This window comes from Temnothorax nylanderi, unplaced genomic scaffold (genome assembly GCF_030848795.1).
Source record: "Temnothorax nylanderi isolate EJ_2023f unplaced genomic scaffold, tnyl_v1.0 TNYL_tig1026_pilon, whole genome shotgun sequence".
Classification (NCBI taxonomy): Eukaryota; Metazoa; Arthropoda; class Insecta; order Hymenoptera; family Formicidae; genus Temnothorax; species Temnothorax nylanderi.
The window spans coordinates 20,757-45,207 of NW_027250088.1; the positions used below are offsets into that span (position 1 = coordinate 20,757).

At 36.2% G+C, this 24,451-nt stretch overlaps 2 protein-coding genes across 2 annotated transcripts; both read right to left on the reverse strand.

Annotated features, from left to right (window-relative positions):
• Positions 1-265: 265 nt before the first annotated feature.
• LOC139786396 (uncharacterized) lies at positions 266-9,157 on the reverse strand. The gene is made up of 5 exons (XM_071725554.1): positions 8,898-9,157; positions 1,502-1,739; positions 1,049-1,206; positions 782-879; positions 266-499 (listed from the first exon to the last, which is right to left on the reverse strand). Exons 1-5 carry the CDS (start codon positions 8,964-8,966, stop codon positions 415-417), a joined length of 648 nt encoding a protein of 215 aa, XP_071581655.1. The 5' UTR covers positions 8,967-9,157; the 3' UTR covers positions 266-414.
• An 11,409-nt stretch (positions 9,158-20,566) lies between these two features.
• On the reverse strand, positions 20,567-23,280 carry LOC139786399 (uncharacterized). Its single transcript, XM_071725567.1, has one exon. It carries the CDS (start codon positions 23,166-23,168, stop codon positions 21,414-21,416), a length of 1,755 nt encoding a protein of 584 aa, XP_071581668.1. The 5' UTR covers positions 23,169-23,280; the 3' UTR covers positions 20,567-21,413.
• Positions 23,281-24,451: the final 1,171 nt, after the last annotated feature.

Genomic DNA, 24,451 nt, shown 5'->3' on the forward strand with positions numbered 1-24,451 from the left:
ATTATATTCTTAATTAAGGCTTTAAAATTGAAAAAGAAAACTTGCATCAGTTATCTTTACTATTGTTATTTATTAGTTATTAACATGTTTTATTTGTTTTTGTTGTTTTATGTATATTGGATATTTAAATCAATATATGATGATCGCAACTCCTTCTATTAACAATTATATTAATAATTGTAACTTATTTATATCCTTCACAAAACGAATTTTTACGTACAAAATAAAATAATAATAAATTATTTATTTGAAATATGTACGTACTTATACGTGTAAGTGTGTGCATAGGTGTGCAACAATCATAAAAATATATTTTTTTTAGATATTAATTAAAACTTAAAACCTTATACATATATGTATAGGTATAAGCAATTTTATACATATACGTATAACAATTTATAAATAATGCCATCCTTAAACAATGTCACTCACTTCCTTGTCGTCTTGAAATAGTTTTCTTCTTTTACGGACAACTTTATCAACCTCTAAACCAGGTAATCTTAAACAATTGTAATTTTATTAATAATTATTATGTTATTAATAATTATATAAATCACTGTATATTCATCTTTCCGAATTTTAAAACTTTCTATTTTTTTTAAATCCTTTAACAGAATTCCATTCTCAAGAATTAAAAAAAACATTAATAAATTAATTTACATTTAGCAGTATATGTTAAACTGTCTACGTGAAATCTTCAAAATATTAATGTCATTTCCAATAAAAATTTAATAAATATTTGAATAAAAAAATACATTAAAAGTAAAATAATTTTTCTTACTCGTCATATAGTTTTTCTTTCCGTTTTCTATTTTCTTTATTTATTACAATATTCTTCTTTACGTTCTTACATTTGTCCTTTTTCATTACACTTCGTTCCTTTTAACAAACAAATACATATATGTCTCTTAATCTGTTTATCAAGGATAGATTAATTGGTTACAATTAAATAAATAACTATGAACTTGTAGTAAAGTTTTACGTTATGTAGAACACTACAATGAGCTTAATAAATAAATAAGCATAACAAGAAATAAATAATTAATACCGAAAGCGACTTTGCGTTCGTATTGTCCAAAAGACGTTTGTATTTAGAAATTTCATCCTCGTGAGATTTATCTTGCAACATTAACTGCTGTTTGTGATTATTTCTGAGCTGTTCTATTTGCGCGCGTAAAAGATCGATTTGAACCTGTAATTCAGAAACTGTTTTGACCTTAATTTTTTTTCTATTTGTCTACCTTTAATTATTTTTATTTGTGAATTTTCATATTAAGATTTTCTTAATTTGCATTATGTGACTAATTTTTTAATGTAATTCCCATGGTGGAAAGCTAGATACTGTCCCCCCCACCATGGTAATTCCCATATACAAGCTTATAAAATTTTTGAAGTATTTTTGCAGAAGCGTTACAAAAACGTTATTTATAATTCTGATTCTTACGTACATACATGAAACAATATTTAAATCGAGATTATAGCAGTTGTCATTTTTTTTTACCTTTGGCATTGTTTAAGAGTACAGCATGATCGCGTTCACGTTGCACATTAGCTAGATTATAATTCAATTCCTTATTCTTTTTCTCTAGACTATCCAAGTTTGCTTTGTATCGATCCTCGCGCTTCATGAACCAGTAAAACATATTCTTCAATTTATTTTTTATTTTTTCCGATTGTTCGCGTTCGAATTCTAAGGACTTCTGCTGTTGCTCGCTGAAAACACATAGCGCAGAGAATTTCTGCGCGTAGAGAATTTTTTATTTTTTTTTATTCTTTTGCTAAAACAATTTATAAAATTAAATAAAACAATTTCAATATTTCGACATTGAAATTGTTCAAAACGGAATTTTTTATAAACATTTTTTATAAACAATATAGAAATATTTTTTAAAATATTATTTCGCGCGAGTTTCTGGCACGCATAAAAATATTATTTATAATTGTTTTACCAAAAATATGGAATGAAATAAAGTACAATGTTGCAACTGTTCTTATTTTTTTCGATATACAGAGTGATTCTGAAATAAGTGCGCATATTTTGAGGAACGATAGAGTGACTAAAAAACAAGCATTTTTCTTTAACACACTTGTCAGTGCCGCAAACGCATCGTTCCGTCAGAAAACATTGTTGTCATTACGCGTAGGCCGTTCACTGGAACTCAGCTAGTCTGTCTGAATCCTAGGTTTATTCAGTTTATTGTCATGTGCAAATCAGCTATTCATATAATATTCATATAATATTATCAGGAGCAGACATATAACCATCTATTAATATTACTGGAATATTGTATTTTGTTCTAAGATTATGCCTAGAATATTATTTAATATTAAATAATATTACGCGCTTATAGGGTAATACCACAAAACAATCAATCTCGCATCCGCTAATCACGAATAGCTGATTTGCACATGACAACAAACCTAGGGTTCAGACAAACTGAGTTCCAGTAAACGGCCTACGAATGACAACAATATTTTCTGATGTCACGATGCGTTTGCTGACAAGTTTATTAGAGAAAAGTGCTTGTTTTTAGTCACTCTATCGCTTCTCAAAATATGCGCACCTATTTTAGAATCACCCTGTATAGTATGTGCAGTAAAAGTGGTTTTTATTCTAGAAAAATTATTATTTTGTTAAATAAAAGAATTATTTTACACATACGTACGCGTGCACGCACGCACACACACACACACACACACACACACACACACACACACACACACACACACACACACACACACACACACACACACACACATATATATATATATATATACTGCTAAAAAAAATTAGGGGATCACTTTTTGTCAGTAAATTTTTTCCGATTTTTAAACTGTAATTACTCAGCGAATAATTAACGTAAAAAAAAGTTTGAAAAAAGGTTTTACAGGACAAACTCTCTACTATAAGGTGCTTTGTTCAATTTTCACTCAGGTTCATACTCAAAGGCGTGATCAGTTTTTAATTGCTTCCTCATAGTTTTTAAGTGTGCAAGTAAAAACTTGCACATTGCTTTCTCATAGTTTTTAAGTGTGCAAGTAGAAACCTTCGCTCACAAAGCTCCCTCTATGAGGAAGCTTGTATTTTATTGTATGTATAATTATTAGTATTTATTTGTTTTAGCTTCCTCATAGAGGAAGCTTTATGAGCGAAGGTTTCTACTTGCACACTTAAAAACTATAAGGAAGCAATGTGCAGGTTTCTACTTGCACACTTAAAAACTATGAGAAAGCAATGTGCAAGTTTTTACTTGCACACTTAAAAACTATGAGAAAGCAATGTGCAAGTTTCTACTTGCACACTTAAAAACTATGAGGAAGCAATGTGCAAGTTTCTACTTGCACATTTTTTTTATTGTGATAAGCTTTATTGCGACTAATATCTGTTATATTAGTCGATATCTCAAAATTTACGAAAATTGAAGCAACCACGGACATTTCTAAAAATAGCCAGAAATCGGTAATCCCTTCACCGATCCTTGCTAAATTCAACACCAACCTACCTTTAATAATACTCTATCTATAAAAAAAAAATTAAGCTTGATATCTCAAAATTTGCGGAAATTAGAGCAATCACGTTCATTTTTTTAAACAGAAATCGGTAACCCCTTTATTATTAACAATTTTTATTAATTCTATTATATTCTTCAGTCTTTTATACCCCTATTTCATATATAATTCTTTAAAATTTGGTTAATCAATCAATAATTCTTTAAAATTTCTGTTAAAAAAAACAGTCAAGTTTACTGAAATTTCTATAACTCAAGAACTGATTAACCAAATTTTAAAAAATTATATATGAAATAGGGGTAGAAAAAACTGAAAAATATAATAGAATTAGAAATAGATCAATATCTCAAATATTGAGAAAGCTACAGCGTAAAACACACTTTTCTAAAAAATGAAAATCTCCTTAAAATCCATACCGGTCGACAGATTTTAATAAAATTATAGGAGAACATACTTTCTATGATACTCTATTTGTGTACCAAAATTCAACCCGGTATCTAAAAAATTGTAGAAGTAGATGCGTGTACAAAAAATCCGTACACACACACACACACATACATACTTCCGGACATTTTTTACTAATATGATTTCTCGACATTTTGGAACATTCTAAACCTATTTCCATCAAAATCTCGAAAAAATTTTTTTTCACCATCACAAAGCTTCCTCTATGTCTATGAGGAAGCAAAAATTCATCAATATGAGATCAAGATTGCGCAATACACGTGATATGGCGAAAAAATGGTAACATTTCTTAATAAAAAAAAACCGCTACATGTACACATATACACATACATTACATGATGTGCAAAAATTTGACTGATTGTGAGCAATATGCCCATGGTGCACATCAGGTTACGCAAATGCCGGCGGTATCGTGCTAAAATCGTAAAAAACAGGAGTTACTTTAAATTGCGATATCTCGCTAAATAATCGGCGTAGGACAAAGTTTTTTTTTCATTTAAAAGGGCAAAGTCCGTACTTTGAGATGGTATCAATAATTACCCGCGGAAAACAGTTAAATATGAACTTTATATGGACCTTAATAAAATCTCCATTTAAATTTTATTTGATTTAAATTAATGCTGAATAACTGCATTAATATGGCTCATATTTGTTCTATATATAAAACTTAATTAAGAATATAAGAAGAAATGCCGATATACATTTCGATTAAAAATCTCGAACATATGAATACATGTCGTATATTCTTAATCGACGTGTATACTCGTACGTATGTTTCGTAGTATACAAAGTATATATACGTACTTCTTACAGTATCATTTCATCATCAAAATATTCGTATTTAATTTGGCTTAATAAGGATTTAATTAGCTAATATATTCAATTTAAATATTAATCTTATTGAAACCATATATGAAATTAATAAGTTGTACATTTTATTCAAATTTCATTAAATTCAAATAAAACTTTTATATGTTCTTAATATGTTGAATTCAAATAAGACCTTTATATGTTCTTAATAAGTTCTAAATCTAATTTAAATTTAATTAAATTCAAATAAGACCTTTATACGTTCTTAATGAGGCTTTTAAAGCACAGCGCGCGCGCACCTGGGGCTGGATCCTTGAATTTATTCGCAAGAAAAACGTATGCGGAAATTCTGCTCTTATAAAAAAGTTGCAAGTTGATTAACTAAAAGCCATGCGATCAACTTGCAACTTTTCTGTAAGAGTAGAATTTGCGCATACCTTTCTCTTGCGAATAAATTCAAAAATCCAGCCCCTGTTGTAGCTTGCCGAAATTTTGCGGTTTCAATCAACAGGCAATGTTTTTCAAACGTTTTGTAATATGTGTTTAAAACTGATTTTCAAATATTTTTCAAACGTTTAAAAAACATTGTCTGCTAATTAGGATAATAACGGGATTAGAGAATATGGTATCAACAGAGAATGAGTTATAAGATAAAAAAAACGTTTATAAATTACAATTATTGTGTTTATATTGGTTTGCTTTAAATCCAGTGGTACAAAAAGAAGATAAGTAAACTTCTGATAAAATTAACGAAATGCGCAACACTTGCGCAGTAATCGAATACATAAAAACAAATATTAATCGCTAGCAACAAAAAGATTGATGCAGTTGCACAAAATATTAATCACCATAAAAACCAAGAATACAATTTGCTAGCTCAAAAGAATAAAAATAGAGACATTTTTTATATACTTAATCAAACTGAACCCTTATGGAAAAATACACTCAACTTTTGGTGTTAACCGTTAAAAAAACACCATAGAAAAACTCTTAAAGTTGGGTGTGATTTCGGACCAATTGAAGGTTAACCATCATTTGAAGGTTAATCTTCAATTGGCGGTCCGAAATCACACCCAACTTTAAGAGTTTTTCTTCGGATGATGATGGTTAACCTTCAAGTGATAGTTAACCTTCAATTAATGATTAATCCTTAAAAAATGACGGTATAAACCCTAAAAATATGAACCTTCAAATGAAAGTAACAAATATGGCGTTCCAATGAGAATCTCTTAAGGAGGGTGGTTAGTCAAATCAATTTGATAAGAATTAGTTCAATGGAGAATATTCGTCTATGGGAATCTGTCGTCCATATATGCCAAAGTTGAAGATAATCGTCTGCATGGTTGTCGAGTAATTAATTATTGAAGTTATACTCTTGTCTCTCTCTTATACACGGGCGACACAGCAAAAATGTTACCTAACCTGTAATGTAACTCTCGAAAGCATATTAAAAATGATAAGAATTTAGTGAAAATAGGTGCAAATAACTCTTTACATATTTAGGAAAAACTTTCTCGAAGACTGAAATGATTCGTCTTTATAGTTATCAAGAAATTGTAAAAATAAAAAAAACAGGACCACATTTATTATTTCCACATTTCAATGTGGATAATAACGTATTTGGGTTTCAATTGTACAAACAACTCTTTTTAAACCTTAAGAAACAGCAATTAAATGCATTCCACATATTTATTTGCTAAAATTCGTTTATTTCACGCGACGAAAATCTAACCTATATGCTTTCCCCCTGCCGCGCCGCCTGCCTCGCACCGAGAACTAACCAACCTCCTTAAGGACTCCGCTCGCTGAACCGGATTCCTCGCCTCGATCCTCCCTCTCGGACGCTAGCTGCCGCAGCTCTCCCTTTCCTGGCGGTGAGCTCTCCCTGGTGATCCGACTCTCGCTCGGTTAGTCTCCAGAACACGCGCCGCAACGATCAATCCGTCAAGAAAGAAATAACGGACTCGACACGTTCGAAGAAACGCAAGCAAGTGCGGCCATGACACCTAACGAGTGAGGAAGGAGGCGGGGGCTCTTTGAGAGTGGCGACTCGCGCGTCGCGCCATCTAATGTGAAACGATCGGGCGTTGTAAAACGCGAAAAGAATTCGAGCGCAATATCTGAACAAATTATTTAATTTTTAATAAGTCCAATTATTAATATTTATTTTCATAATTGAACTTATTTTTTATTTTGATAAATGTAAATACAAATATCTTATTGTATTAATATTTAATATTAATAATTTAATTAGTTGCTTAATTTAACTTCTTGTTTAATAAATGAGCGGATGTAGTACTGAAAATGTACCTATTATATAATATTTTAATTTTCAAAATTGTCAAATTACAAACAGGAATTTTGTTGTGACTTTTACAGTTATAAAGTAACTATTTAATGGAAATGGAAGCCTAAAAAAATTAATATTGTAACGCAATTATTATAATGCTCAAATTATAAAATATTTACATTATCCATGTCTGCCAATACAATATAATTTTTTATTCATATTGCATTCTATATAATGGCAATGTTATTATATATTTGACAGGCAAATCAAAATAGCTTTGAATCGATATCGAAATGATGAAATATCCATGTCTTAACAGAAAATACATAATTTGCCTGTTTTTCGATACATATATATTTAAAATGATTAAAAACCCACATAGCATGCATATCAAAAAGACGTCCCGAAGATATCCCGAGAAGATATCCTATCTCCTAAATATATCTTCGGGATATCTTCTGGACGTCTTTTTGATATGCATGCTATGTGGGAAGCCAATGACCTACATAACTAAAACTGAAATTATAAAATATATGTACGATGTAGACAGTATAAAATAATTAACATAATTAAACATGCAGATTTGTGGTTGATAATGACAAAATTCAATAATAAACCTATAACCTAACAGACTACAACGCAAGACTAACATAACTCGCAGGTTTATTAAAATCTTATGAATCACAATTTTTGATTAAATATGAATATATGATGGGTCAATGGGAACACTTTCAATTAAATAAAAATTTAATTTGGGTGTTAATTAAAATTTTATTTGTTTCAAATACAAATAAAATTTGAACTCAGGATGGTTAGATGCTTATTAAATATTAATATGATCCATATATGCGCCTGGACAAGTTAAATCCAATAGCAAGATCTTATTTAAATTTAATTTCGATCCAAATTTGGAACATATTTAAATTTAATTACTTTTATATTCAATATTTGGTTTTTATTTGAGTTTAATTTCGTTCATATAAATGACTAATATAAACCATATTTAAAACATATTTAACTCTTTTCCGCGGGTATGTTCGCCAATTTTTTGTTAGGCGGTAGAAGACTGCAAATTTCAAGATTTTGGATATCTCAAATACGTCCTTATTCAAAACTGACCACGCCTTTGAGTATGAACCTGAGTGAAAATTGAACAAAAGCACCTTATAGTAGAGAGTTTGCCCTGTAAAACCTTATTTTAAACTTTTTTTACGTTAATTATTCGCTGAGTAATTACAGTTTAAAAATCGGCAAAAATTTACTGACAAAAAGTGATCCCCTAATTTTTTTGAGCAGTGTGTATATATATATATGTACATATACACACCCACATAACCAAATCTGTCGAGAACAGATTTTAAAAATATCTGCTGCAAATGTTGCTGTTAGAATTCCAGCAGAAATATAACAGATTCTGCTAACAGAATGTATTGGTAGATTGATCGCAGAAAGTGAACAAAATCTACCATTTAAAAGATGTATTCCATTTAAATGTTTAAATACATAGTTTAAATAGAAATGGCAGATTTTACTCGATTTCTGCCGACAATCTGCTGTCATTATATCGGCAGACTCTGTCGGCAAAACACGAGTTTAATGCGGACACAGATGATATCGGATCTGTGTTGTGATATCTGTTGTGAGTGAAATCTGCTGCCAATCTATATTGTCATATTGCGAGCAGATTGTTTACTGCAGGGTATGTGTATAATATGTATAAAGTGTTCAGTGTGGTACTATGCGCGAAAATGATACTCGCCCACAGCCGCTTTATAGCTCTCATCTTTTTATCTATTTTAATAATTTTTAATCTTTTACTTACATCGCGTATTTCTTTATACTTATTCAGAAGATCCTGAAGATCAGGACGCAGAATTGAGCGATAATCCATTGCGCGACTTTTTTTCTCCTTCTTTCGAAGATGCCTATCTTTCTTGGAGGAAAAACACGGTATATCTATAATGATGACCAATGTATTTAGACGAATCAAGCATTTATATATAAACAATTTCTTTACATTATTATATATGTATGAAGTTGTAATCTGGCAGAGAAATTATATGTGACAAGAGTTATTTAATTATTTTGAATATGGACTGCCTTTTTTTAAAATCATATAATTGCTTATTACTTTTAAAAACTCTTTTTTTTGCGTTAATATGTATCAACTGTCAAAAATGTAACATATATATGTAAGATTATTTTTGCTTTACTTACATACCCAAGGAGCCCCAATGCGCGTATAATGCGCTTTGAATGTATGTACATTAAACTTTGCATTGAATGCGGATATTTGTCCCGCATTAGATGCGCATTTAATGCATATTATGGAAGCGCATACCAAAAAGTGCACCTACGATCATTGATCGAGGAGCCCAATCGGACAACTATAGTAAACTCTGTACTATATTGGAATTTTTCTTCGTGCCCAGCTTTTAAGCATTGCTGTGAGCATATTCCAGTACAGCTATCACAGAAGAAAATAACTTCTTATTTAGAGAATATGTTTATTTTTGACATAATAAATGTCATTTATTTAAAATTCAATTTATATAAAATTTAAAAACTTAAATAAAATGTTTCATCATGAGTCAGAAGCTATTATACTCATTTAAATATTTTATAAAACCTGTCATTTATAAATTGAATGCTCAATTTGCATTAATTACGCATTTGAATGCGCGCATTTTGAAACAATTAATGTGGTTTTGAAGCCAATGCAATTGTACGTGCATTAAAAGCACGTTATACCCAAGTAGAACAAGTTAATCACAGAAACGTCAAGGTGACATTAAAATGATGAATTTTATGTCATCATATGGTCAACGTCAAGAATCAGTTTGAAATGACTGACTTATGACATGCTGTTTTACGAGACTCGCGATATATGTAACAGTATATATTGTTACAAATTGCATGATCAGTCATAATTTTCTTCAGTTCTCATAACATATTTCGAGTATATTCTTAAATAGAACGAAAAGATCAAATAAAAGTCAAAGAGAAGTAGTGATTAGTCAAGATTAGATGCTTCTAATGGGCCATTTTGACGTCACGATGACGCGTAAAAAATGATTACAGAATGATGTCATTTTGATATTTTCATGACTGATTTGTTCTACTTGGGTACGCACATTGTCGCTCCTTGGGTAAGAAATGAAAGGAATGTACTCAAAACTTCCAAGAAGCAGAATGACGTCTTAATGACGTATTATTGACGTTATAAAGGCGTCATTAATAATACGTACATCATTTGATGTCACTCTTACTACGTTTACGCGAGCCTTATTTCTGTAGTAACTTACGATAATTCATTTGTTTACGCGGAGTAAATTATCGTAAGTTACTACAAAATCCCGTTTACGCGAAGAAATTATCGTACGTTACTACAGAAGTCACGTTCGCGTAAACGTAGTATCTGTTAAGCTTGAGATCTCTTTATCGCGCAGTTCCTCTCCAATTAACTCCAATTATTAACTTTTATGCTATAGGCTAAATTTAATGTTCAATTAAGATGTATTTAATCGTTAATTTATCTCTCTCTCTCTCTCTCTCTCTCTCTCTCTCTCTCTTCAGTTGCTACTTTTTCTTTTTATTTATTTATTAATTTTTTCTAATACCGTTATGATTACTTATCGAATATTTTCTAATACTCATCAGTCATCACTACTTTGAACTTCCATATGATGGTTAGAGTAAATACGCGTCACAACTGTTCTTTTTTTGAAGTAAGTTTATAGATGGCTTCAAACTTTAAGGCCGGTATTCATAGTCAGATCTTATTTCAAGACCGTCTGTAATGTCTTAGGCCGGTATTCATAGTCAGAATAACTTATATTTAAGACCGTTTTAAGTACAATCTTAAGATTTTATGAACCAATCACAGAGCCGTATTAGCATCTTAAGACAGACGGTCTTGAAATAAGATCCGACTATGAATACCGGCCTTAATCACAGTATAAGTAGATACAGCAGGAGCCCTATTCTCAAATCGTTTTCATGAAACTCGCATGCGAAATTCAATGCTTTTCAAATAGAAAGTCGCATACGAAAATCATTAAGACAGGCTCGAGAATACGGTCCCAGGTCCATTGAGACCGACGTATAGTTGACAAACTAATTAAAAATTATTTATAATTATCTTTTCCAATCGTTTGAAAATCATTTGGAGAAATTTGGAAAAAACTTTTTAGAGTTTGGAAAACCATACAATAATTGAAAATTAATATTAAAATCAATTTTAAGCCAATAGTTGGCAGACAAATTGTCTAAATTTTTTTTCTTATCCAATCGCTCCAGAATTATTTGGATAAAGTGTCGAAATATATTTTATTATTTGGAAAACTACTCTATTTTAATAAAAATTAATTAACAAGTAAACGATACCGGAAATAATTTGGAGCTGAAAGTTTATATTTTTTAATAAACAATAGTTTAAACGATTGCTCCTTAATTGTTCCTTGCTTGCTCTATTGGGATATTCAATCGCTCCATTCGTATAATTAATTTTGTATACTTTAGCATTTTTGAAAAATTAACAAATTAAAAGCCGGATGCATTATGCGTTACGCAAAAGTTTGTGCTCCAGCCTTTAATTTGTTAATTTTTCAATACAAATGCTAAAATATTATACAAAATTAATTATACGAATGGAGCGATTGAATATCCCAATGGAGCAAGCAAGGAACAATTATTCTACTAAAAATTAATATTGGTTAAAGGGTTAGACTCTTTGAGACATAGTTATAAACAAATAGAGTTGTTATATTATGTTTGAATATTTCCGCCGTTGGCTGCCGAGCCATATATAATTACAATAGGCAGCCAATAGACAGCCAAGTGGCTGTGTCGTCATTTATAAAATAATTAATTTGTAAATTTTTCAGTAAAAATGCAATAAATTATTAAAGTAATAATGGAGTAATAAGGAGCAATCAAGGAGCAATAATTTTATGCTGGATTTAGTTGCACAAAGTTAGAAATATGTTTTTGAGTGATAATTATAAATTTTACGTTTTTTGTAAATATTTTAAAAAATATTAATTTAAAAAGAGGAGCAATTTTTGATTCTGAAGGAGCAATTGAGGAGCAATCGTTTAAGCTATTGTTTATTAAAAAATTATAAACTTTGAGAGCCAACTTATTTCCGGTATCGTCTACTTGTTAATTAATTTTTATTAAAATAGAGTAGTTTTCTAAATAATAAAATATATTTCGACACATTATCCAATTGACCAACAAAAAATTACGCTTCGATTACACATTTAAAAAATTAAAATTATTGATAAATAAGGCCGGTATTCATAGTCGGATCTTATTTCAAGACCGTCTTAAGTAATATCTTAACTCTGGCGAAAATGAGAAGTTTTGTGAACGTTTCTTTGGCGTTTACGTGAGCATTTGCGGGAGTTCGTTGAGAGTTTGGAAACGCATAGCGTTACATGTATATATACATATATATATAATACAATAAATATTTTTTGTTTATAATATTAAAGTTATTGATTCGAACTAACTCCAAGTCAAAACCCTGAAATAAATATATTAATTATATTTGTTATAATAATATAAGACACTAGTATGACAGGTGCGTGCGTTTCAAAGAACAATGAAAATGGCATGAAAATCGTCTACCACATTAATTCCGAATGAATAAGCGATTAATTGGTCGCCGCGCGAGTCACGCGTTCCTTCCCGACATTGCCATTGGCCTGTGTGACGTCACTTAAGCATGACGTATCAAATGAGGTGTCTCGTCGGATGTAACCGCAGGCAGTTTCGCAAAGACAGACGACTTCCGATTGGCGGCCGCTAGCGACGACATCGCCGCCGAGCGATCGCGGGGCCGTTTCCGATTGGCCGTTGCCGCGCGTCCGCGTAACGCGGTACGTCCTCCATCTCCCCTGGGCCACAGACGTGGATTTGTTATATAGGCTGCCTTTTTTGTATTTACTGTAAGTACTGACGATGTGACGTCATTGAGCACAGCTGCAAGATCGGTCCGTAATTACTTCTGTTGCTTTTATCGCATATAACGCTGCAATAACAGAACGATATCCGCAGTACTGCGACTGTTGTTATGTATAAGAAAGAAATATAACCTATCTTAACCTATCTTAGACACGGCGTGACACGACGATAGGAGCACCTATTCTAAATCTATATATATAAAGGAAGATGTCCTGACTCACTCACTCACTCACTCACTCACTCACTCATCAACGCCCAGCCCAAACCCCTGAACCGAATTTTTACCAAAAGTATATGAAATAGGGGTAGAATTTTCCGGGGAGTGCCACTAAGAAGGGATTTTAAGAAATTCGAGCCCTAACGGGGTGAAAAGGAGTAAAACGTGTTTTCACGGATTCTTTAATATCGCTCAGCCTAAACCTCTGAACCGAATTTTTATCAAAAGTATATGAAATAGGGGTAGAATTTTCCGGGGAGTGCCACTATGTGTATAGTTTTTTGTTACTGATTTTCTGGAAACCGGTTTTTTTAATATTTCTAATTTTTCTAATTTTTGTTTTCTAATTTTTTTAATTTTTCGGGAAATCATTGATTGAATCTCAAAGAATTATAGACCAAACAGGGGTAGAAATTTCCGGGGAGTGCTATAAAGTGTATAATTTTTCGTTACCGATCTTTCGTTACCGGAGAGAGAGAGGGAGAGAGAGAGAGAGAGAGAGAGAGAGAGAGAGAGAGAGAGAGAGAGAGAGAGAGAGAGAGAGAGAGAGAGAGAGAGAGAGAGAGAGAGAGAGAGAGAGAGAGAGAGAGAGAGAGAGAGAGAGAGAGAGAGAGAGAGAGAGAGAGAGAGAGAGAGAGAGAGAGAGAGAGAGAGAGAGAGAGAGAGAGAGAGAGAGAGAGAGAGAGAGAGAGAGAGAGAGAGATTGATTGATTGATTGATTGATTGATTGGTTTATTTTATGCCATAGTCACAGACTTTAGGCAAATAAAGAATTACAAAGGTATAATACAAAAAGAATAAAATAAAATAGAAATAAAAACAAAATAAAATAAAATAAAAATAAAAATAAAAATGAAAAAGAAAGGAACAGCATAAATGTGGCAGATGTGTGTTAAGCAGGAAACAGTGGTGGAATCCGCGAAGCCGCGACCCCAGCGGAAGATCCAATAGTCAACCGCAAAGGACGCACCACACCGGAAAACCAGTCACCGCCTCCACTATCAAAATCGCAAGACTAACTACTTAAAAATAAAATGCAACTTAAATTAGTAAAACAGAAAAGAAACAAGCTGGCACCCAAATCAAATCATGCATAGCAGGCCGAGGACAACGAGACTCTAGATCGAACCGCGCTCAAGCGAGAGAAGATGGTCGTAAAGTTTTCTCTTAAAAACAGCGACAGACGTTGCTGATACTACGTCGGTAGGAAGCGAGTTCCACAAGTAGACACCTGCAAGATGGAAGGACTTATGATACGCTTCGGTTCTGTGAATAGGAACATGGAAAGAATGAGGTATAGCCACCCTGGCGAAAATAAGAAGCCTTATAGAGCGTTGACAAACGTTTGGTGAGGATTTTCTGAGCGTTTATACGCTTTCAAACGTTGTAAGAACACTTACACAACGCTGTTGGGTTGTAAACGCTTTCGGAACGCTTATCAAACGTTGTATAAAACGTTTCGTGAAAATTCTGTAATGCTAAGCCAACGCTTTTCAGAGAACGCTTAGTGAACGCTGATACAACTTCGTATAGAGAGTTTGCTGTCAGACTTTACAAACGTTTATCAAACGCTTTTCCCAACGCCGTAAGACAAGCGTTTTCCCTTTGCTCAGCAAATGCTCTTCTAATGCGGCGAATTGTAGGGCGTTTGTGCAAACGGTTTGAGAACGCTTAAGAAACGCTTTATCCGGCGCCGTAAGACAAGCGTTTTCCTTCCGTTCAACAAACGTTCTTCTAACAATGCCGCTAGGCAGCGCATCTTTCTCGCATTTAAAATACATCCAGCCGCGAATATAAGCAGACCCTCTGCGAGGCGAAAAGCAGATTTTAACATTTAACGCTCTTTCCGCCGTTTCTTCTAACGACAAGAGTAAACGCCTGTTAAACGCTCAATAGAGGCTGCACGCAGTTTCCAATGATGAAAGCAAACGCTTTCGACTTATTAACAGAGGATCTCTAAATGTTTTAGGCCCGGTCTACAATGGATGTATTGTAGGTCGTAAGTCGTAAGAATTGGCCAATCACAGTTAATTATTCTTCGACCGCAAAAAGAACCCTAAAGCGATGCAATTTCCGCTTTTCAAACGCTTTTCAAACGGATTACTGGCCGTTTTCAAACGCTCAACAAACTCCCGTAAACGCTGTGCAAACGCTGTGAAAATGCTGTGCAAACTTTTAAAACGCTTTACAAACGTCTTTCAAACGCTAAAGCGTTGCAATTTCTGCTTTTTAAACGTTTTACTGACCGATTCTAAACGCTCAACAAACTCCCGCAAACGCTCACGTAAACGCTTAACAAACGCTTATGAAACTTTCTATTTTCGCCAGGGCAGACGTGATGATCGCCTAACTGAGGGGTCGGGGTCAGTGAAAATTTCCGAGATATAGGTAGGAGACATTGTTACGTCCAACCCCGAGATTAGGATAAGAAAATCTGGGAAGCGAAGGAAAGGCTAACCAGTGGGGTCGGGGTAAGGAAGGACGTAACTCGAAGCTTAACAATACTGCTCGCAGGTACGCGCTCTGCGGCGCGTGGCGCGAGCCCGAACGCACTTTTATGACTCAGGAAGGGTCAACGTTTGTAGGGACGCTAAGACGCCTTCCGCGAGCGGTGCGATCGTCGGTCCTCTTTCGAGTCAAGGAATTTAATCCCTTTAACTCGGGATCGGACCTCGTGCAATTTCGAGAGGGAGATGAGTAGTGAGTTAGGTCTTAGATTATAAATAAATGGAAATTTGTATTTAACATAAATAAAATATTTATTATAAATTTAAGTTAAATAATCTGTCGATATTACAATAGGTGAGAACTAGGCAAATTAATCGGTAGATTGAAAGCATTTTACAATGGAAATGTATGTTTAAGGTACATGTGTGTACTTCTCGCGGGTGTTACATAAGTGCGGGGGTGATCGGGCAGAAACTTTTGAGGGGGAATCTATTTGGAAGTGGACATCCTGCCCGCTATTATTACATCGAGATCGGGATTGAATAGCATAATGATTTGATTAGGTGTGTGTGTGGTGTATATGAGTACTTGAAATTTAAGTCGACATTAAGAACTAAATATAAAGAAAAGTTTAGGGAGTGAAAACAGAGGGACAAGAATTTTATGGATTAAAAAAAAGAAATGATTGTTAATCTAGTGTGACTATTTCGGGAGGGTTAGGTTCATCTATGTCGATGGTGGAGGCGGTCGAGGGGGTCGGGGATGGTACCCTGTGTTCGACCGGAGGAGGGGGATTGGGTCTAACGGGGAGTATGCGGAAAGGGCGGACGCGGCAAACGGGGCGATAAGGTGCGGGAACGAGGCGAGAGGGTAGGATAACGCGACGGGGTGCGGCAACGGGGCGATTCTCCCGTGATGAACAACAGGGCTCCTCCGTAAACGCTGGTGGAAGCGGTGGAATGGCGAGATGCGGAGGACCGGGGTTATCTTGTTCCTGGGGAAATTCCGATCCTTGGGTTTCGACCTCCTTTCGCGCCCGCTTATGTTGACGACGTCTTTCGTGTCTCGCGGCGTTTCGCGACTTCTCATGGGTGGGACCGGCCGAATCCACTACAAGTTAGCGGATTGTTAATTATTAAAATCCGCCAACTGGGGGGAAGTCACCTCAGGTTTTGGAGATCCAAGGAGTGGCTCGAGTCTACCAACGAGTCAACTAACTCAAACCAATATACCTCGGTCCACCGACGAGTCAGCTAACTCAAAGCAATATACCTCGGTCCACCGACGAGTCAGCTAACTCAAGGCAACATACCTTGGTCCACCGACGGGTCAGCTAACTCAAAGCAACATACCTTGGTCCACCGACGAGTCAGCTAACTCAAAGCAATATACCTCGGTCCACCGACGAGTCAGCTAACTCAAAGCAACATAGCTTGGTCCACCGACGGGTCAGCTAACTCAAAGCAATAGAGAAAGACTATGGCGGATCTACCGATAGATCGGCTAATTCGGAAGTAATAGGGTTAAAAATAGTTGAAGGTTTTAACTGAGAGACTTCCCTAACCCGTGAATATATAAACGAAGGGGAGCCGATATATATACGTGTGTGTGTGTACAGGACTTACTTTTTGATGAAACAGGTGTATGGGTATATATGGATCTCTGTCGGGGCTGGTGCTGACCGCAGGTCTCGCCTAGTCGCTAGTGAGGGTGGTTCGTGACACTTAGCGCGCACAGAATTTACTCGCAATTCTTTTAGGATGCCGAACAACAAAATCGTCTTTAATATTTAACGAAAACTGGGATGAGTATATGAACTCAGAAGTGAATTGTCTCGTGCCGGATCGGAAGTGCCAGTAAGTGCTTAAAGTCGCGATTTTTATAGGAAAGTTCCAAGGGTGGAAAGGGTGGATTTCCTTGTGGGAGGTGTCTGGTCTTTGTTTTGGGACTTTTGGTTGGTGGGATTCTTCTAATTTTTATCTAGAGGGTTTTCTATTGGGCGAGACGTTTCTCACCCAAGACCCAGATCTTAAGTTTTCGCCTATCCTAGAAAGCTAGAGACGGTTATCGATTTTTCCGGTTTTCCATTGGTGAGTCCCCTCGTAAGACCCCCACCGTCCTATCGGGGGTGCAACTCATCGCTTCTCCCAGTGTCGCATGACGCATTTGTTTTCGACTATTGCCGATTTTCCCTTTATTAGGGGTCCTTATTTATCTCGCGACCCTGTTCCTATGTTAACAGACGATCCATACCTCTCGATCTTAAGTGCAAACAGAAACTTCCACCATGTGTATTTTAGAACACGTGTTAGGCTTTGTTTCTGTTTGTCGGAAACATCGTACGAGCAAACCTCGCTCGATGCAATAAAGATTTTTACCAATTTTATCTGCCAATAAGGCCCTTTTCGCGCGTCATGTCGCCGGGTGGGCCAGACAACTGATAGAATTCGTCTGGGAGGTCGCTTTTAGTTCCTCAAGCAAATAGGCAGTTTGATCGTAAAAAAAAAGGAATGCGAGGAGATCAAACCTCGCTTGCCGATCGATAACCGTCTGCGCTTAGTTTACTTATCTTAAACCTAGGGCTATCTTAGGTACCTAAGAATTCTCGCGAAAAAGGGGAATCGTGGAGTCTGCAGGACGTAACACCCCCCGTCTTAGACAAATGTTGGGGTGTATAACACAACATTTGCAGACTAATTGATTGAGAAACGATTTCCGTTTTTCTGTTTAGAGAAGGAGGAAAGAAAAAAGGCGACCTCCATAAATCCGTCCTTTATTCTTTCGTCCTTCTAGGTTATGCTGTTGCCTGTATGTGCATGTATCAGATTGTTAGATCAAAGATTTTAGAGGATGATAATTCTGATTACATGCACATTCAAACGCAAGAGAAATATTTAATGTATACGCATATATATTTTCCTACTTATTTTGATAATGTCTTAATGCTATTCGTAACGCGCAAGATTTCGGTTTGTGTGAGGCTGTCTTTCCTTCCTTTAATGGGGCAATAATGGTGCCATTACTAGCTAGAATGGGTTGCCCACGTGGCTGTCGTCCGTCCCGAGGCGTCTCCTTTTTTTTGTGGCAGTTTTTCAACTGACCCATGCGGTAGCCCCAAAACTACCTGTGTTTTTTTTTGTGTGCCTTGCTGGCTTGCTGACAATTTTTAATATATTTGTGACATATCGCAGGTTTAACTTGCCATTTAATTATAGCTGGATTGCTATGTACCCGTCTGGTTCGGCATGGTATCCTTATGGATTAGATCGCCGAGGACGACGAGGGGCTAGCTGGTTTTCATCTAGCAGCCGTTTTGTATAGCAATGGTGGCAAGTTACAATAAAATAGATGAAATTCTCGAACGGAATAATTCATCGGGGTGCCGTTGGTAATCGGTATATATATTTTATTATTATTATTATTATTATTATTAGATAATTCAAGGAGGGGAATGTGCCGGAACCTCGTACTTAATTGACAGTCAGGTGGCTTTTATTTTCATGCTACTTGTATTTTTTTTTTTTTTTTTTTTTCGTTGTAAGTATATACCACTTAGAAGGAAAGCATCCTCACACTATTGTTTAAAACTACCTACGCAATTATATTTATTTTAAAATCTTAAGAAGAAGGAATCGTAGTGAGATTATAAAAGGTAAGAAAATTAAAGGGATACTTGCATGTCAAAACTTATTTATAGTCTAGGATACAACGTAAAATACAAATAAAATTTGTTACAAATTTTAGAGTTGAGATTATGAGATAAAGATTATGATAGTGAAGGTCAAAACATAAGATAATAAAAAAAAAAAAAAAAAAAAAAAGAGAACAAAAACTTATTACGATTTGTGGAACTAGAACTACGGTTAAGATAATAAATGTTGGGAGTTTAGCAAGATATTTGCAATAGCCGATTTCCATCGGTCGATAATTTAATCGATCTTAAGATTTAGATACCGAAAGGTTCGCATTTGTGTGCATCTTTTGGTTTTCAGAAAGAGGAAAGAAATAGGCGACCTCCAAAACCCCTTCCTTAATTCTTTCGTCTTTCTTTTACAGAGTGAGAGTTAATATAATATAATACATTTTTTTTTGTTTTTTTTTGTTTCTCCTTCTTCTTTATTCCTTCGTGAGGTATGTAATTGTAATAAAATCCTTTTATCTTATTGGAAGTATATTTAATATTATTATGAATAATAAAAATCTTTGCAATTGAAGAAAATAAAGAGAAGGGAATATCGTTATTGCCTGCGCAAGACCATTTTCACATATAAGGTAACTCGTAATGTTTATGATTTTACTATTAGATACTAAAGAGATACTAAAATGGTAAGGTATACACGCATATAAATACGTTAAACTTAAGGCAAGAGGGTGTATGCGATTTGAGATTTCAGAAAGGAATGTACTCGCATATGCACATATACATTATCCATTTATGCGTATTCGCACTTACATAATCTTATACAACAAAATACATATACGTACATTTCTTCCTCTCTCTTTCCACATACATATACATATGTTTCCTTCCTTTTTATTTTATTTTATTTACTTTTATTTATTATATATATATATATATATATATATATATATATATATATATATATGTATTCGCATACATATATATATGTGTGTGTAAAATTATAATACTAAGGAGAAGTCGTGGGAGTATAAGACAATAGTGTGTTTGTGACTTAAGATTATAGAAAGAAAAAACTATATTTATATACGCATACATATATGTGTAAAATTTAAAGAGAAATATATGCAAGGCCTTATTCGTGATTTACGTATATAAAATTTAATCATATATATATAAAAAAAAATTATTTTTTTTTCTTTCTTTCTTAATATATATATATATATATATATATATATTTTTTTTTTTATTTTTCCTCCGAAATGCTGGGTGCCGCACATCCCATCCGTATTAGCAGCCCCTCGAGATCACGTATCTCGTCTTCGCCTTCGGGTTCTGGGCTGAAGCTGACGAGTGTAGCTTCGTCTCCGAATTTCGTCGCCTTGCGGATCTTTAGCCATCCGCTCCGTCTTTCTATGAGAAGTTTGACTAGTCCATTGACCCTACGGGACCACCTCTTTTTTGTCCCTACAGGCTGGATGTTTGCAATCCCGCAACGGATTGCCTGCCATTCGAGGTCACGGAATCTGTCTTCTAATATATAGATTTCGTGTATGGGCCTCTGGACAACGCGCCCCCAGTCTCGTAAGGCGATTGAGACGATGCTGTCCTTGTCGATTCGGAGTACTATCCCCCTTTGCCACTGCCTTCCTTCGTGGATGGCGATCGCCTCGCCTGGATGTACATGGTCAGGCCGCTCGTGTAGAAGATGGCCTCTCCGCGTCATCCTTCGCGTCAGGTCATCTATGAGATCGTCAAGATCCTCCCGTGCCTTTTCGATGTGGACCCAGAAGGAAACAGGCGAGTCCACCTTGATGACTTTGACCTTCAGCGGCCCGCGGGTTAATAGCCGGGTGTTGATATGTTGGATTTCCATGTCTACAAAGGAATGTTGTTTGATTTCTTGCATGACGTAGCATGCGGTTCAAAGTGGCAGAGTTGATGCAAGGGGTAGAGAAGTTTAATTTAATTTGATATTAAGTTTCTTGCATGTCGTAGCATGCGATTCAAAGAGGCAAGGTTGATCCAGAGGATGGAGAAGTTTATTTAGTTTGTTATTTTTATTAGCCTTTAAGTTCAAAAGTGTAGGTGGGAGTTTCTTTCAAAGGGAGGAGAGGATAGGTGTGTTCGGATTTTTTGTTAATTGGCTCGACAGGTCGTACATTTGCCTGCCATTCGAGATCATGGAGTGGCGCGCTAGCTGATGTTTTTTGTTCCGGATCGCCTTTCGGAGCCGGGGCACTGACATTTGTGGTTTTAGGCCTTCCTTGTCCCAGATGTAATAAAAGGTGAGTTAACGAGTCCCATATTGCTCCTATTAGATATATCGACCACCCATATACTGTATGAAGAGCATATCCATGCACAAGTGTATCTAATATTAATTTAATGGCTCTTATAAAAAGATATATTCCAAGCAGGCCAGCGCTAATATTGCCAAAGATTAAAAATTTGCTCCAGAAATTTTCCCAGGCTGAGAGTGCAATTTTTTCGATCGAAACCTCGTCGATTAGGTTGGCGAAGGAGCCTTCACTCAGCACGGTTGATTCTCCCATTACTCCTCTTGCTACGGTGTTAAGGACAGCGGGTCTCTCGGCGGGAAACATTATGTGGTCCTTTAGATCTTCCAGATCCTTTTGTGTGTATATGCCGCTGGTAGCGAGTGCTCCAGGGCTAGTGTACTTCCAGGTAGTTTTGGTCATGGGTTTTATGACCGTAGGTGCTAGTGTTTCTATTGGCCTTGGCGTAATTTTATACCAAGAGTCTCCCAAAAGATACATAGGAGGTGCGAAAGAATTACAGTTAATTTGTGTTCCTTGCCGTAGTAGTACGTGTGTTTGAGGCGTTAGGAAGAAGGTCTTATTATTAAACATTACCGGGAGTTGCTCATAGCATTCTTGGGTGTGAACTAATTTTACCTCGACCGGAACGCATTTTATTATGTGGATTACTTCGCCTGCTAGAAGGGCCATATATCCAGGTCCCTTCATAAAGTGATAGGCGAAGATGTCGGGGGATTGTGTAGCTATTGCCAAAGCGTTTTGCAACATTTTTAACTCAAGGTTACATTGTTGTAGTAAAATGTTCCTGTAGAGTTGATTAATCTGGTTACGGATGTGCTTTTCTACGTAAACAAATTTCGAATTCATATAAGTAAAAAGGTCGAGGTTTTCTACGCGGCCGGTTCGTTTAGCGATGTCCATTTCAGGTGAGGTTTCCCAAATTACTAATTTTGGGTGTTCAGTTCGAATGAGCGAATATCCACACGCTAAGTCTTTCCCGGTGCTGGTTAAAGCAAAGACTGTATCGTCGGCATTCACAGTATAAGCGGTTTGAGAGTGCTCGTTTACGTTATCGATTACCTTTTCCGCGTAACCTCTATATAAGGTGCTATATGAAGTGAATTTACAGGAGTCATTAGGTATGGGCTCCCAAAAGGTATTTCCTCCTTCTATGTCGGTGCATCTGGCGGTACTAAAATCACAGCCCACTCCTGATCTAAGATGTATACGGTTAGTGCTTAGTTTAACGTTAGCGAAGTAATCTTGCAGGGTGATTGTGACAGTTGCCTGTACGAGAACATTTGTCCACGTTCCGTAAAGATCTGAATAGGATCCTCCAGAACATTTTCCGTCGGCGTCCACAACGCCAGTTAGGATCGCCGGGCGACTGGTGGTCTGGTTAGATTTTAGTGCCACTATGTATGTTCCTTTAAATTCGAGAGTTCCATAATAATGCATTCGTATGCAGGCCTCCCTGGTCACTTCGTGTATATATGCATATTTTCCATTTAGAACGTCCGAATTATGAGAAAACATTCCACATTTCCGGATCGTACGATCGATTTCTACCTTGCATTGTATCACTTTTACAGATTCGAATTCGTTGAGCTGCAATAATTGTATGAAGACTTGGCTAGAATTGACCTTTGGTAGTGGAATATCGCAATCTTCAACGTTTATTAGTGATAAAGTCGTTAAGTTTGTAGTTGGAGAAGTACAGTCATATCCTATTATTCCGTAAGTTTGGCGTATCCATATGGTTATTATTAATATTGCGGTTATTCCTTTAGTCCAGGGATCCATCTGTGTTTTGTGAAGATCTGATTCGTGTTGCGCCGAGTAAAATTAGGAATCAGGAATGGTAACGGTTGACAAGGATGACAAGCTCGTAGATCGCAAGGATGACAGGAACGTAGAACGCAAGGATTAATGGCGCGCAGAGCAAGGATGTCTAGCGCGCAGGTCACAGGAACTACAGGAACGTAGAACGCAAGGATGAATGGCGCGCAGAGCAAGGATGTCTAACGCGCAGGTCGCAGGAAATCAGGAACGTAGAACGCAAGGATGAATGGCGCGCAGATCAAAGATGTCTAGCACGCAGGTCGCAGGAAAACAGGAACGTAGAACGCAAGGATGAATGGCGCGCAGATCAAAGATGTCTAGCGCGCAGGTCGCAGGAAAACAGGAACGTAGAACGCAAGGATGAATGGCGCGCAGATCAAAGATGTCTAGCGCGCAGGTCGCAGGAAAACAGGAACGTAGAACGCAAGGATGAATGGCGCGCAGAGCAAGGATGTCTAACGCGCAGGTCGCAGGAAATCAGGAACGTAGAACGCAAGGATGAATGGCGCGCAGATCAAAGATGTCTAGCACGCAGGTCGCAGGAAAACAGGAACGTAGAACGCAAGGATGAATGGCGCGCAGATCAAAGATGTCTAGCGCGCAGGTCGCAGGAAAACAGGAACGTAGAACGCAAGGATGAATGGCGCGCAGATCAAAGATGTCTAGCGCGCAGATGATGTCGTTGAGCTGAGCGGTTATCATGGGATAGCGGTAATCTCAGTCGCGGTGTATCAATCAGTCGTGGGTATCACGTAAGTCATCAGTCGCGGTTATCAGATCAAAGTAGCGTAAACAATAGTTGCGGTGTATCATACAGTCCTCAGAAATCTCCCCGGCAGCCGTGTGCCAAGCGGTAAACTCGGGCAGCCGTGTGCCCCGGCAGCCGTGTGCCAAGCGGTAAACTCGGGCAGCCGTGTGCCCCGGCAGCCGTGTGCCAAGCGGTAAACTCGGGCAGCCGTGTGCCCCGGCAGCCGTGT